Source organism: Brachyistius frenatus, unplaced genomic scaffold, assembly GCF_029030835.1.
Source record: "Brachyistius frenatus isolate BFR_SWC_R1_liver_20210118 unplaced genomic scaffold, ASM2903083v1 Contig_97, whole genome shotgun sequence".
NCBI lineage: Eukaryota > Metazoa > Chordata > Actinopteri > Embiotocidae > Brachyistius > Brachyistius frenatus.
Window position 1 is genome coordinate 555,807 of NW_027210696.1, and position 14,030 is coordinate 569,836.

Here is a 14,030-nt window from a genome sequence, read left to right on the forward strand (position 1 = left end):
GAAAGATATAATACAAAAGAAAATACTGAGCCACTACTTACATCAGAGTCTGGAGGGCTGAAGCCACACAAGCTGCACACTTCAGTTTTACACTGTGTACAGGTTTTATGGTTCGGTGGTTCCTTGGTATGCACATTAAGTTCTGTTGTGTTACACACTGGGCAAAGAGACTTTGACTGAGATCTAGCTTTCGTAGCTCCCAGTGATGAAGACCCTGGCGGCATCTGGCCAGATACACCAGGTCCCTTCACGGCTTGTTGTTGAGGCCTTTGCTTATCAGAGGGCTGCTGCTGGGGTGGAGTCCTGATGCCTTTCTGCTGTTGTCCCAATTTAGATGTGTCTTGTTGTTGCTGTCCAACTTTTGGTGACCCCTGCTGTTGCTGGCCCGACTGAGGCCCAACCTTTATTGACCCTTGTACCACAGTCTTAGCAGGGCCTTGTTGTTGCATCCTTGTCTTAGGTGTAACCTGTTGTTGTGATGATGCCTTTGGAGATTCTGGCTGTGCTCCACTCTTTGTCAGAATTGGTTGTTGAGCTCCAGGCTTGGGTGAACTTTGCTGCGATGGGCCCTTAGGTTGTTTTTTTGTGGGCTCCCCTTTAGACTGAACTTCAGGCTGTGTCCCTGTCTTCGGAGTAGGTTGTTGCCCAGCAGGCTTGTTTGACAGTCCAGTCTGTCCATTCCCCTGCAGTTGCGGTGATCCTTGCTTAGGTGGAGGCTGGGTCTTTTGCATAGGGGGGCCCTGGCCTGATTTTGGGGGGCCCTGCTGCTGTTGAGGGGCTTTACCCGGGCCTGTTCCTGGCTGCTGTTCTCCAGATGGCTTCACCCCCTGCTGGGGAGGCGGTTTTTTACCCCCTTCCCCATCATCTCCAAATAAACCAAACTTATTTACAGCAGAGGACACAGCATTCAGGGGGTTGGCCCCACTAAGGAATTTGGAGGAGAACATGGTTGGGTCTTCTTCCTCCTCTTCCTCCTCCTCCTCGCCCTCCTCCTCGCTGGAGATGTAATCTACCGGACTGTCAGAGTCAGAGCAGGAGCTGTCTCCTCTTTGTCCAGGCTCTCCCGCAGAGGCCTGAGGAGGGACTGGGGCTGGACCTGTGGCGAGGGCATCTACAGCCCCACTGCTGTTGCTACTGCTGCTGCTGGTGCTGCTGCTCCCTGGGCTCTCGTCTGGCTCAGCATCTACATCAGACTTCCTAAATAGATGACAAACAGAGAGAGAGAAAGTGTGAGATGACAGGGAATAATGAAACGAGAACGAGAGAGAGGGATGATGAAAGAGAGCGTGAACATTTGTAAATCACATCCACATACAAGCTGTCTGAGCTAATATGCTGCTTGATAAACAACAACAGAAAACTGCTTACTGAATTAAAAAGCATACAGGAAAGAGGGATGTAGGGGGAAAATTCTATATCACACATCCATTGATTATCTAAGGTGGGATTTTAAACCTCTGTCATATTGAAGTTGTCTCTAATAACTCATCTGAGAATACCATCAGTGTGTTACATAATATGTGGTTAACTCCCCCGTTTAGAGAGGTGCATCTTTATCTTAATCCATGAACGGCACATTTTACAATAGACACATTTACATTTGAATACACTGTAAATGTGAAGAAGCTGCATCGCTATTTGACACACCAGTACTTGGTAAATAAAATGTACTTCCATCCAGACTGAAACGATTATCATTTGCATACCAATCGTTGCCTCTATTCAGAGAAAGCCATTAATGTAGCAACTTCACTTTGATTTACTCCACCATGCGCTGTTGCTTTCAGGACCGTGGACAGGGTCAGCTCTGTTGATCACAGGATATACAAATCTCAGGGATCCCTTTCAGCCAGCAATACAATAACAACGTAGAACAATGTGCAACACAGGAGGTGGGTACCACTCCAAATAGGGGTTACTACAAACCCGACTCAAATAACCATTCAAGGTGGACTCACAGGTCCAGAGCACTATTTTTCTTCCCCATGAAAGAATTCTACTTTTCATCACTCAAATGGCACCTCTTGTCGAGGAGCCAGGAATCTAATGCCGGACATGTTTTACAGCAGCAGGACGAGTAAACACAGGAAATCTAGCGCTCTCTCTGGAGAAGCTGCAGGCACATCCGGGTAGGGGCCCGTCAAATAATGCATGGGAAGTAAATACTTATACTTTCTTTAAAAAAAAAAAAAAAAAAAAAAAAAAAAAAAAAAAAAAGCCACATCAAGGGGAACCCACGTCTGTGATGAGTAATTATCTGTCTAAACGAGCGATTACAGCTGGACCTCACGTTCACTACGCACTGCCCACGAGCAGCATTGCTTCACTCATATGTAGGCGGTGGATCTGATGCGTTTCATCGTGACGAAAAAAGCAGCATGCATAACGGCCGACCACTCCAAACCGGTCAACATGCTAGTCCGCAGAGGGTACGAGGTGATGACAGCTCCGAGCCCACTGTTGCGCGAGGAAATAAAAACACACATTATCACCTATTTGAGTGCCCTTGACCTGGCGCCTGTTCAGATTTTTGGAATATATATTTTGTACTATTCTAAATTATTTTAAACCAGCCTACAACAGTGAAGAAACCCAGCAAAAGCCCCGTCATCGTTGTCATTTCCCGAAATACCATCTATTATCCGCTCCGTGTCCCCCCGCTCATCTCCTCCCATCCTGCAGCCGAGCATCCTTCACCCTCCACGGTCACAATGTCAAACACTGAAGCGCGATATTCCGGTGAAACCGACGGAAACTGTACCTTCATCAACAGCTGATCTGTCTCCCCATCCTCCCCAAACCTCCTCGGATATCCCCCGTCCGTGTCTGTCTGATCGCCGAGGGATGGAGGGCACAGGGCAGCAGATAGAGAGCGATCAGCATCCACTCCGCCTCCCACCCTGGTGCGCAGGCGCCGCATCTGACAGGTGATCACAATATATATCACGCACGGAAATTGAAATTAAAGGGGACAAGCGATTTATTTCCCCCGGAGTCACGTGTGATCAGCGGCGAAGACTAGTCGACTTGCCCTCATGCGTGATATGCTGTATATTTTCTCAGTGGCCATTGACATATTTGAAATGTCACTGTGGTGATCATGAGAAATATGGAGGCATAATATGATTTTAGCTCCGGAGTGTGCTGAGCCATGAGAACAACATCAGGTAGCGGGTACTCAAGCCACTTTGGATCCTGCATGATTATTTATATATGCAAATAATAGTCTATTATAATGTTCACTTGCTTCTTCTGTGTTTTATAATGTAGAGTAGATATAATTAACATATTGTAGAGCTCCAGACGCATATTTCATCTGAGTATTGATTGCAGACACGAATGTCCTGTGTTTTAATGTCGTTTTCTGTTTAGATATTCATATGTATTCACATGTGTGTGTACAGTGGTATGCCAGGACACCACAGAGAAAGATCGCTGGCGATGTATCCCCCTTGTCTTTATAAAGACATTTGTCTATCTGAAACTAGAAATCACATCGGTACACTGATAGATCATCTTTCTCCATCTTACATATCTTTAACATCATCCAGCGTACAGCCCTGTCTGAGTACTAGCACATGGAGAAAAAAAAAAAACAAAAAAAAAATTTTTTAAGCAGAAATCAATACATCTCAAAATGATCTCAAAATTGCCTGTTCATATTTCTTTCTCTTTGTCAATTTAGCAAACATAATTGCTCCATTTGTATAGAATTTCTTCCAGACCTGCTTCTCATTAATATGCAAGATATAACCAACATGGCCTCCAGTTGGAACATCCGTCAATATATATTAAAGTCAATTCATATTAATTTATAAGCAAGATGTGTGGGCCCCATACACTGTCTGCAGGTGAGATACTTTATCAGTTTGTTTGTTTTGGACCAGATGCCTTCAACAGTTCTTCCACCATGTACACACCTATACAACTAGCAGTTTCCTTATGGACCTGAATTAAATCAGTTGCATTTCATTTTATAGAATACTCGGAGATAGGAAGTGAACACCCACAGGCACAGAGCATCTCTTCACTCTTTGTAACCTCACTCCACTTACTTCTTTTTCTGACATTTCTCCCGCAAGAGTTTACTTTACAGAGCAGATGTGATGTGAAGAGACAATGTGGGGAATCTTATCCTGTGCTGCTGTCAGAGTGATAGCTTGTTTTGTTTTTTCGTCCTTACACTTCGGGTGAGAAGTATACCATGATTCATGAAAGGTACTAGCATCCTTAGACAGCTCTGTAGAATTAAAAATTTATATTCAAAACATCATGGCATGTATCTATCTATTTATGTATTTGGGGTATTAAAACATATAATTTTCTTACAGTTGGCTTCGCAAACTTTAGCAAGAGGAGGATGCACCACAACTTGGGAAAAAAAATGCTCATCCTCATCCCAGAATAAAAAACCAAAAAAGGAAATTCACCAGACTTGTCACCAGAGGAGAGGATTTCTCGGTAATTTTTGAATAGCAACATGTCCCTGCATTCACATGAAAATTTACACACACCATACAGTAGATACGTTCCTATTCAGTAAGCATGAGTGAGATGTGTGGGAAGGATGGAGAGCAAGTGTTGTGTGGGCGTGTGGAAGAGTTACGTCATGTGATGATGTGTGAGCAGCAGAATCGACATGATCTCTCTTTGGAAAGCGCCAGATTTGGCTTCAGTGCAGACACACACGCACACGCACACACACACACACACACACACACACACACACACACACACACACAGGAAACATTCATCAGCACAATATCCATCTGTGGATATAGGCTATAACTTTGCTGTGAGCCCGTACATGGGCCGGAAATCCATTAAGTAATCTCTGACTGCTTATATCTACTTCATCCTCACCATCTGGTACACAAAATATCTTTTTGGTGCGCGTAATAAGTGGTGATCCTCTTCCTGTTTTTGTTGACGATCAGAAAGGAACTTGTGTCAGTGCAGACTGCTCTCCATACTGCCTCACTAAGTTCTGATGGGAGGTATTGGAAACAATATGTGTTGTCCAGTCCAAGGACTGCATTACTGTGATTGTTTGGCTTGCTTTTGTAAAGCACATGACAGCAAACAAAGTCTCTAAAAATCTGTGAGTTTATCATCAATATTTTTCTCTTGTTAAACTCCACAAGCGAGTTGTGTTTGTCAGTCAACAACATTATGTAAGACTTAAAGACAGTGGGCAATCACCAGATGTGGTACCATTTTGATCTCTCTGCTTGTCAGTTTAAATATAATAACTACAATCTCCACTATCACCATCCTTTTTTGTTCCCACATACTTGCTGATAACAGCAGACTAGACTTAAATTCTGCAATCACTCAGCTGAAGCATCACAGACTTAAAATACATCAGTCGTTGGTATAAAACCAGACCCAAAAGCTCTCGTGTGAATTGAAGAATGAAACGATTTCGAACTGCTCATGGGAAACAGTGTGAACAGTTTGCATGTTAAAACATGTTTTGCCTCTGGGTTCTTTTGTTGGGCTTCAACACGTGTGTAGAGTAAATTCACATGAGGGACTGAGTTGAAATTCCTTCCAAAGACCTTTTTTGATTCCATTCAAGCAAAACACAGACAGAAAAAAAAATGACAGGAATTTCAAAAGATGAATTAGATCAGTCATTCAGCTTCTTTCTCTGTCCTGATGGAGGCACAAATACTAAATTATTTTATTGGGAGCTTGTAGTTCCACATTCAGCCCTTCAAGTCGCATGATTTTTTTTTAGTTGTATGAAGTCGTGCATTGAGTATCAATATCGAGCAAAAGTAGGACTAACATTTGATATAATTAATTAATTTAATGATTAATGCAAAGATAGTTAAATGACAGGCCTTAAGGATTGTCTATAAATTTACTTGAGTGGCTCTGGTTTATGTTTAAATGAGTTCATACCATGCAGCTCGCACTGAAAGTTGATCTGCAGCGAAACCTATCCCGATCAAGCTTTTGGGGCTTGATTCCCATAGAGAGAGATGGAGGTTAGACTGGTCGCTATCCTAGCAGGGAACATACATACATTCACACCGACAGGCCTTTCAGTAGTTGAGTCTGCAGTGCAGCTAACCTGAAAGTCTTTTGGCCATGAGGTAACCCAAACCGGTTTGAACCAAAACAAACAGCTTGCTAAGGAGACAGCAGTTGCAAAACATCAAACCACCTGCTGCCCTGGAACAAAGCAAGAGTTAAATAAAGCAAACTATTATTTTTCTTACACCCAATTTCCATTTTTTTTTTAACATTTCTTTCTGCTCACTCGTATACAAAACTAGAAAGACATCACATTTATTCGAAATTTATATTCTCTCCACAGTTGAGCTTGATCCCAGCACCCACACACCCATCTCTCTCTCCCTGTTTCTCTATGTGGCACTCTCATTCACAAACAAACTCAAACAAACAGAGCTGAGAAGCAGTACTTATCTCTCTCTCATTTTAATTAAGCTGACACACTGTATAATGCTGCCTAGCAGTTTCTGGCTCCCTCAGCTGTAATTCTCGTGGATGAGGCTGCAATTTACACAACAACAACAACAACAACAGCCAAACAGTCACTCACAGTTGCCTGTCTTGTCAAATATTGTGGTTCAGGAGCTAGTTTGCAAAAAGACACACCTCTGACGTTGACCCTTGAGGAAGCCAAAGCAGTTTTTCCCCGGCATGTTTTTCTCTGGAGCGGTGCCGGAACAATGTGGAGCGGTAACCTGCATGGAGGTGTATTGCTGTCCTCTCTAGGTCTCTAGGTCTCTGTGCCTGAGTATTTGGCAGGGTCACAATGTAATCTATACAGTAACTTGATCACACACACACTTTGCCAGCGTCATTAAATTTACATATCTGCCCCGAGGAGGGGAAAATATGGACCTCTCTTGATGTTACCAAAACAGAAGAGGAATGCATAAAAATGACTTACAGAAAACCAACCGTAGAGTAATTAGTTTTGCGGTGTGGCATTTAAGATGCTGTATAATTTGAGTAATGGGATCTCATGTGACCCATTATTATTAGTATCATATTAATCGGCAGGATATATTGCCTGGCTCAGAATGTGGGCAAGAAAAATGACATTACACATCATTTGTCATGGGTTCTTTTTTCTCTTGAACACTTGATTATTCGCAGATGGATTCAAGCCAGTACCGTGTCACACATTACAAACGTTCCAACAATGTACCTGACCGACTGATAACTCGACTGTGTTCAAATGTGCATGATACGCAGGTAGAGTTACCAAGCATTGGCAGTGTGCTCTGTCTCACTTGGGAGAGTGGTTTGTGCTTTCTCCCTTCCTCACTCAGCATGTTAGACTGCTGCACATGTCTCTAAAGCCACCCAGTTCTTTTTCCTGATGAGTGACCACTGCTATCTCCCATACTAAAAATACTCTTAAAGAAACAGCGTCGACAAGACATCAGTGCAGCCTTATCGCCGCTCCCTCTGTTCTTATCTCCCTTTTCCCACTAGCCCCTCCCTTTGCTGCAATGTTACGGGAGAATTCTGAAGATAACACAGTTCACGCCTCCAAATCCTCCAAATCAGTGAACAGGAAATAATTGCTGATCAGTCAGACTGGCAAAGGTGAAACGGATGAGAGAGCATCAAAATGAGAGTGTGTGTGGGGTAAAAATCCATCTAATCTGATTGGAAATATGGATATTCAATTGATAAATATCATTAAGATAAGAGAAATAAGTCACTGACAGATGTGAAGACAGGACCAGAACAGAGGAGCTGTCTCAGTTATGCTTGTTCTAGGAACTAAAGTTAGACACAACAGAACTGCATCTGCTTTAATGCTAATGTTAGCCCTTATTAGAACTGGCAAATGCCTTTAATAAGAAGTTCTTGCTGTCCTTGCTTCAGACATTGTGTTGTCATTAGTATCTCTAAAATTAAAAGGCAAAGGAAAGTCTACATATCTGCATTGTGGTTTTTGCAAACCCCCTCCTTTATAACTGCAAAGTAGACGAGCCTCTGAAATAAAAATGTTGACCATTTGACAATAAAAGTGAGACATGTAAAATGCGTTCACATCACCAGAGAACAGACCAAACGCTGCTGGTTCATGAACATCAGAATGTTTGTAGAGGTTCTGTGATAAGGTCTAGACAGCAGGCTGTATATAATTGAAGAGGTGTAAACGAAGATGGGGTTTTTAGACTGATGACTCCTGCCTTCCCAGTGTGCCGAGTTAACCTTTGTTTAATTTAAATGCAGGCACTATAACCATAATGTATATTTTCCTTTAAAAGACATCCAAACCAAATCCAATAGTATTGTTACTAAAGGCTTACAGGAGAGAACCTTTCAAATATTAGCATTTACAAATCACATGTACTTTACTTTTAACCATTTTCAATGTATTCTTTACTTATGTACACTATTCTATTTTTGATTTTTGAATTGTGGAATCACCTTGAGACTGATTTAAATTCATGTCAGCACGATATAAAAACAGCATGTTTCAAAATGAACATCATGTCTGATTGTTTTCGTGTTGAAGATGTTTTTCTATGCTAAACTATAATGATGCAGTTATGAGTGTACAATAATTTAAAAAGTCTGCACTGCAGTTCCACTTAGAAAATAAATCCAAACGAGCCTCTCAAAGGGATTTTAATAAAAGGTATAAAACAGAAATGACTGGTATTGTCCTTTTAGTGTGAAACACTACCAATTGTGGAAAAGTTGAATATGAATGAACTTAAAGTGTACTTGTAATTGCTCAGTTTGCAGGTGTCTTTGTTGTTGGCTCTCTTAGTATTCCTCTCCTGCCACTTGAAAGCTACCAGTGAAAAAGAGAAGATGACCTTGCATGTGTGCATGAGTGTGTGCCCCGATGATTTCAAAGATGGATACCATGGAGATTAAAAGGCATCACTTTCTGGTGTGCTTTTCATCAGGGAGTTCTGCAGTACACTCTAATATCACCTTCACTAGCACCTGCTTGGGCGTCAGACTGTTGAACAGCAGAGAAACTGTACCACCTGGTGTATGTGTGTGCACATGAGTGTGTGTCTGTGAGTGTTTGTGTGTGCAATTGAGTATGCACACTGTACTCAACCTGCCCAAGGAGAGGATCCATTCTCTCATCAAATATTCACCAGCAACCACAGGCTCCCAGCTGCCTGCTGCTATAATGCACACACATTGGTGTGTTATCGTTACCTGAGGTATTCACTGACAAAAAAAAAGTGCCCCATAAAATGTTTGAACAGTCCATTTTCAGAATCATTTTTCAGTTTTACAAAGCCCTCCTTCAAGTGTAAGTGTAAATTAAGTAAAACAAAATTACAAAAAATGCACAGTCAGCAGCTTGTACAACATGTGCAGTGCTCATGCCGTTTTAAAGCACTATTCATGTATGCTTTAAAGACATTTCATGCATATTTAATGCCAACAGCTACAATAATTTATACTCAATGCTCACAAATGTGATTGGAAAACTTCAAGCTTGAAGATTAATCAATAAGCCTCTCAAAGAGTACAGGTGTATACTATTATAATACTTGTTATTCTCATAAAGTCAGTGTTAATGCAATGTATGCATTTACCATGCTTCTGTCTTGTTTATTGACAGCATTACCATTTACCAGTTTGCTATGTCAGTGCTGATTGCAGTATCTCTACTTGGGTGAGAATAAAGTAGCTGCGTAACCTTACCACTACATAGGTAGTGTGGTGGAATGACTTTCATAACTGACATACTGTATGTCAGACCAGACTGGTGCTACTGCTTTGGTTGAAGGACAGTTGGAGAAATTGACTCAAGCACATTTCCAATACACTTTAATACATAAAAGAATAACCAGCTCGCGAGGACATTATATATAAATTTGTATAGTTGATGAAGTATTTTTATAAACTGTTGGGGCAAATTTGCATTTGTCTTTTCTTTGGGTCTATATGGCAGCAAGTGCAAGCTGGCAAAAATAAAGCTGAGAGTTAATCAGTGATGTATTACATTTGAGACAAATCTAATTCATTCACTTACAAAGTCTTAGCGTGCTACACGACGCTTTGAAGAATGTCTCCGAAAATGTCATAAAGGGTGAACAATCTGCTTAAGACTTTTAATTAGTTCACTCATATAAATCCTTACTTTTTCTGTGGATGGAATTTTGTCTGCAGTTGCAGCATCTGTCTGTGCCGCACAGCCTAAATCAGTGTCTCAGTTTTTAGTCTGGTGCTTATGGCTGAGTCAGCATTAGGTTGAATATTTTCTTCTGCTTTGTCTACCTTATCTCTTGCCACCTCTCTGCTGTGGGAGACGACTATATGTTTCATCTTCATTAAAACATAAGAGGTGGTGTGATTTCCTATGACTAAGCTATTTGTCATTTGAAAATAGAACTCAGAGTTTATATTATTAAAGCAGATAAATATGTTTTAATGCACTTCTTACTGTGTATTCCAGTTTGAGTTTGGATATTCTCAGTTTATTTTATAAAGAATTTGCTTTACTGAAGACAGACAGTAATACACAGCAAATAAGCAAGTCCAAACATCTTCAGTTTTCTTATTACTGCTTTTACATTTATGTTAATTTAATTTGATAAAGTGCCAGTATAAACGTATGAAAACATTAGGAACAGTCTAGCTTATTCTTGCACATACATAAAGACAGACAAAGAGAGTGTGAGAAACTATCTGATGTGGTCATATTGATTAAATGAATAGAGCAGCTCAGTCAACACACAACTCACTCCAGTGGAACAGACAGGTAAGCGCTGGTTGCCTGCACTGTATTCTTACTGACTCAAATACAACGTCCCGAATACATTCGTTTTTTCAACTATAAAAATCTTTGTGGATCTCCAGCTGTAAGCAGAGAAGAATTCTTGCTGACTGCATGCTTGAGAGTAGAGCTACAGTATATACTCAAGCTTTTGTAAGTGATCCTCGGTTGAAACCTCAGTATTAAGTGTGCTTTTGTGTATAATTCCAGACCCCCTGATTCTCTGATTTCCCCTGCATGTAGAACCAATGCGGTATGTGTTGCTTGACAGTGTGTGCTGTTTGTTGTTTAACAGGCTTGGCCAGCTGCTGGGGCTGCCAGGGTGCAAAGGTCAGAGTGCTGTAATGAGAAAGATGCAGGGATAAAGAGAGGGATTAGGGGAGAGAGAGCAACCCCCACAGGGACACAAATGTAGTGATTACATCCAGATTAATGACACAGCACTGACTGCGTCACAGACATCCACACACATTCATGACATGTGCTTTTCTCTCTGTGAGCATAATGTACTGTAATGCATTTGTATTTAGACATTCTGCTACAGATATGCTCCAAAGATAAAAACACATGACAACGAATTATTCTTCAGCTGTGCTAAACAACGTTGCTGATTTATATGTGGCTGAAAATGCATCGCTGTTTTCAATCAGGTACTTCTCTTGGCAGACTTTGAGTTCAGGTTGAAAGTTTAGACAAAAATATAATTCAAAGTTTGTGATTCCCAGAAGAGGCAAACCCCCAAGGTAAAGAGAGCACAGAGCTTCTCATCACACGCCTCCCTGGTGTGTGATGCTCTTCTGTTCTCCCTCTCTCCTTTTATTTTTCAGAGCTTCATTCACTTCACACTTTCTCTCTCTCACTGACTCATTCTGCCTTCTCTGCTTTCCCTTGGCCAGCAGTATTAGGAAAAAGCCAGATGATCCACGCCTCCCATCTTTCTCACCCCTGTTTTCCTGTGAGCTCCAGGAGCTTTGGGAAACATAGCCGGATGCACAAAGTCCTGGAGAGGCACTCGCACGTGCCTCCCAGTGAATCATGTTGAATGAAAGGATTGAACTTTTATTATCTTGTATGGGTGTCGCATTTGCTTTTGTAAGCCCCATGTGGGACAGAAACAAAGATCACAGAGAACAGATGAGTAAACAGACAAGTGCATGATATTTTGCAGGGGTCAGTCCAACCTCTCCTGGTGCTGGTTATTTATTGTACTGACTGCTAAGGGAAAATACTATACCTTTGTGACAGCTGGGTCGGTGAGATAACACGCAATACATGTTGACACGCTACTGTGTGTGTGTACAGTGTTTTAATGTAAATACTATTTCTGTCTCTTTGTGTAGGACGTCCCCTTTGTTCTGTCTAGATACCCAGAATGAGCCACTGTCTGTGCCTTGGCTGATAGCACTTTCTCTTTTCTCTACATGTCACTTATAGATGTGGCGAGTGGTGTTTGATGATTAACCGTCAGTTGTCACACATATGTGCAGAGAACATCGAGAGACAAAAATGAAGCCTTACTCTGTCTGAGCACGTAAACAAAATGCTAAACATTATTATAAAATGCTCATATATTTGAGCAAACCAAAAAAGGTGAATTTTATGTCAATGTTAAAAGCACAGCAGTGCAGCAGAGTATTTGTAATGAAGCTGAGGAGCTGGATCCAGAATATAAACAACAATTTATAAAGATATGGTTTATGAAGACATTTTTGGGGTGCATTTAGCTTTGCATTTTACTTATAACACTAATCTAAACAGTGTGTGAGAGACAGAGAGAGAAAGAGAGATCTATCTGTTCATTTCTTATGGGCTTTCATCCTTATTTGCACAGGAATAGCCATAAAAGCAAATCCAATCAAAAGTTACAAAAATACGTGCACATAGACACATACAGTATACTGCACACTGACAACATGTAGAGTGTTACTAGCTGTAGAGGATAATTTTCTGTTTGTTCATTTTCCACGGCTTCATCACTCCGTCTTCCCTCTGTGACATTTTCACTTGTAATAAAGTGTTCTGGTGCACTGCCTCCTGATGGAAATAGTGTCGTGCGGGAACAACAAAGACGGCAGTAAAAAAGGGACAGGGTGAACACAGAGGAAGAGAATAAGCTCTACCATCGACACAATGTAACAGAAACTGTTCAAAAGCCTGTTTATAGCAGTGGCCTTTGGCCTGTTGATCTCCTTGTAGATCAATGAACGATTTATAGCATTTCATTATTTTAAAGTGGTCTCTTGAACCTTGAAATGTATGTACAATATGTGCAGTTTCAGATTCAAGCTCTTCTTTTGCATGTGTTCCCTAAGCTTCTCCAATGTATGTGTGCGGTCAGAGGCTCCATGCAGGAGGCAAATGCCAGTTTTAATCCCAGATGAATAAAAGCCACCCTTATGCTTAACTAGGAGATCCAGTGCCATACATTAGAGTATCAATGACTACATGGACCGTTGGCTCGAGGGGCCCAGGAACCAGAGTCACAGTGTTAAACTTGTCAGAGAGGGAAGAGGGAGCTTTGATGAGGAGGGGAGCTGAACTGGTTCAGAGCCTGTTGCTATGGTAGCCATGTGGAATAAATCAGCAGCATGAATTCCATTCTGAAATGCCTTCAGCTCCCCACTGATTCAGGTAGACCTACACAGAATTTGAATGAGTCTGGTGACCCAGTGAGAAAAAAAAAAATCCTAACCAGGTGGTACTGGTTGTTTTAGAATTTTTATTTTATTTCAGTAACATTTTACTGAAGTCCCATAGTAAGTCTTCATAATAGCATATTAGTATAAATACTATACTATACTTTATTGTACTATGCCTCTATGCAATGCTTTGCTTTACATGTATTACGAGTGAGCAAATTGTAATTAGCATTATTTTCTTATGATATTATTTTTTTACATTAATTATAACATGCTTTATAGTAGTAGAAGAGGTTTTCAGTGTTTATTAATACATTTGCCAACAGCTATAGCGCCTTCTGCAGGTGTACATGAGTGGAAGCTGGTGCATGACGAGTTATCTAATGTATTGTATATAATAATACGATATAATAAAATGCTGTTGAAACATGATCAAAAATGCTTTCAAAAAAGATGTTATGATTGTTGACAAATACTGTGGATTAATAAATACTTAAGTCTATTATGTCATTACTTTGTAACATGTATGTTATAGTATTATATGATTACATATAGTGCTTACAAATTTGGAAGGGGGAGGTAAATGTAGTCTAAAATGAATTCTACCGACATATTGCACATTTACCATAAGCCACACG

At 40.9% G+C, this 14,030-nt stretch overlaps 1 protein-coding gene across 7 annotated transcripts in view; it reads right to left on the reverse strand.

Annotated features, from left to right (window-relative positions):
* pclob (piccolo presynaptic cytomatrix protein b) overlaps positions 1 to 2,858 on the reverse strand; it is a 62,144-nt gene extending 59,286 nt beyond the window's left edge. For 6 of the 7 annotated variants that reach the window (XM_069711148.1, XM_069711147.1, XM_069711146.1 and 3 more), the window contains exons 1-2: positions 2,762 to 2,858; positions 42 to 1,197 (exon numbers count right to left, since the gene is read on the reverse strand). In XM_069711148.1, the coding sequence (XP_069567249.1) occupies positions 42 to 947 (906 nt within the window). In that variant the 5' untranslated portion in view covers positions 948 to 1,197; positions 2,762 to 2,858. Of the gene's footprint in view, positions 1 to 41; positions 1,198 to 1,706; positions 1,732 to 2,761 lie in introns of those variants that run through there. The other variant, XM_069711143.1, reaches the window with a different exon arrangement.
* Between the last annotated feature and the right edge of the window lie 11,172 nt (positions 2,859 to 14,030).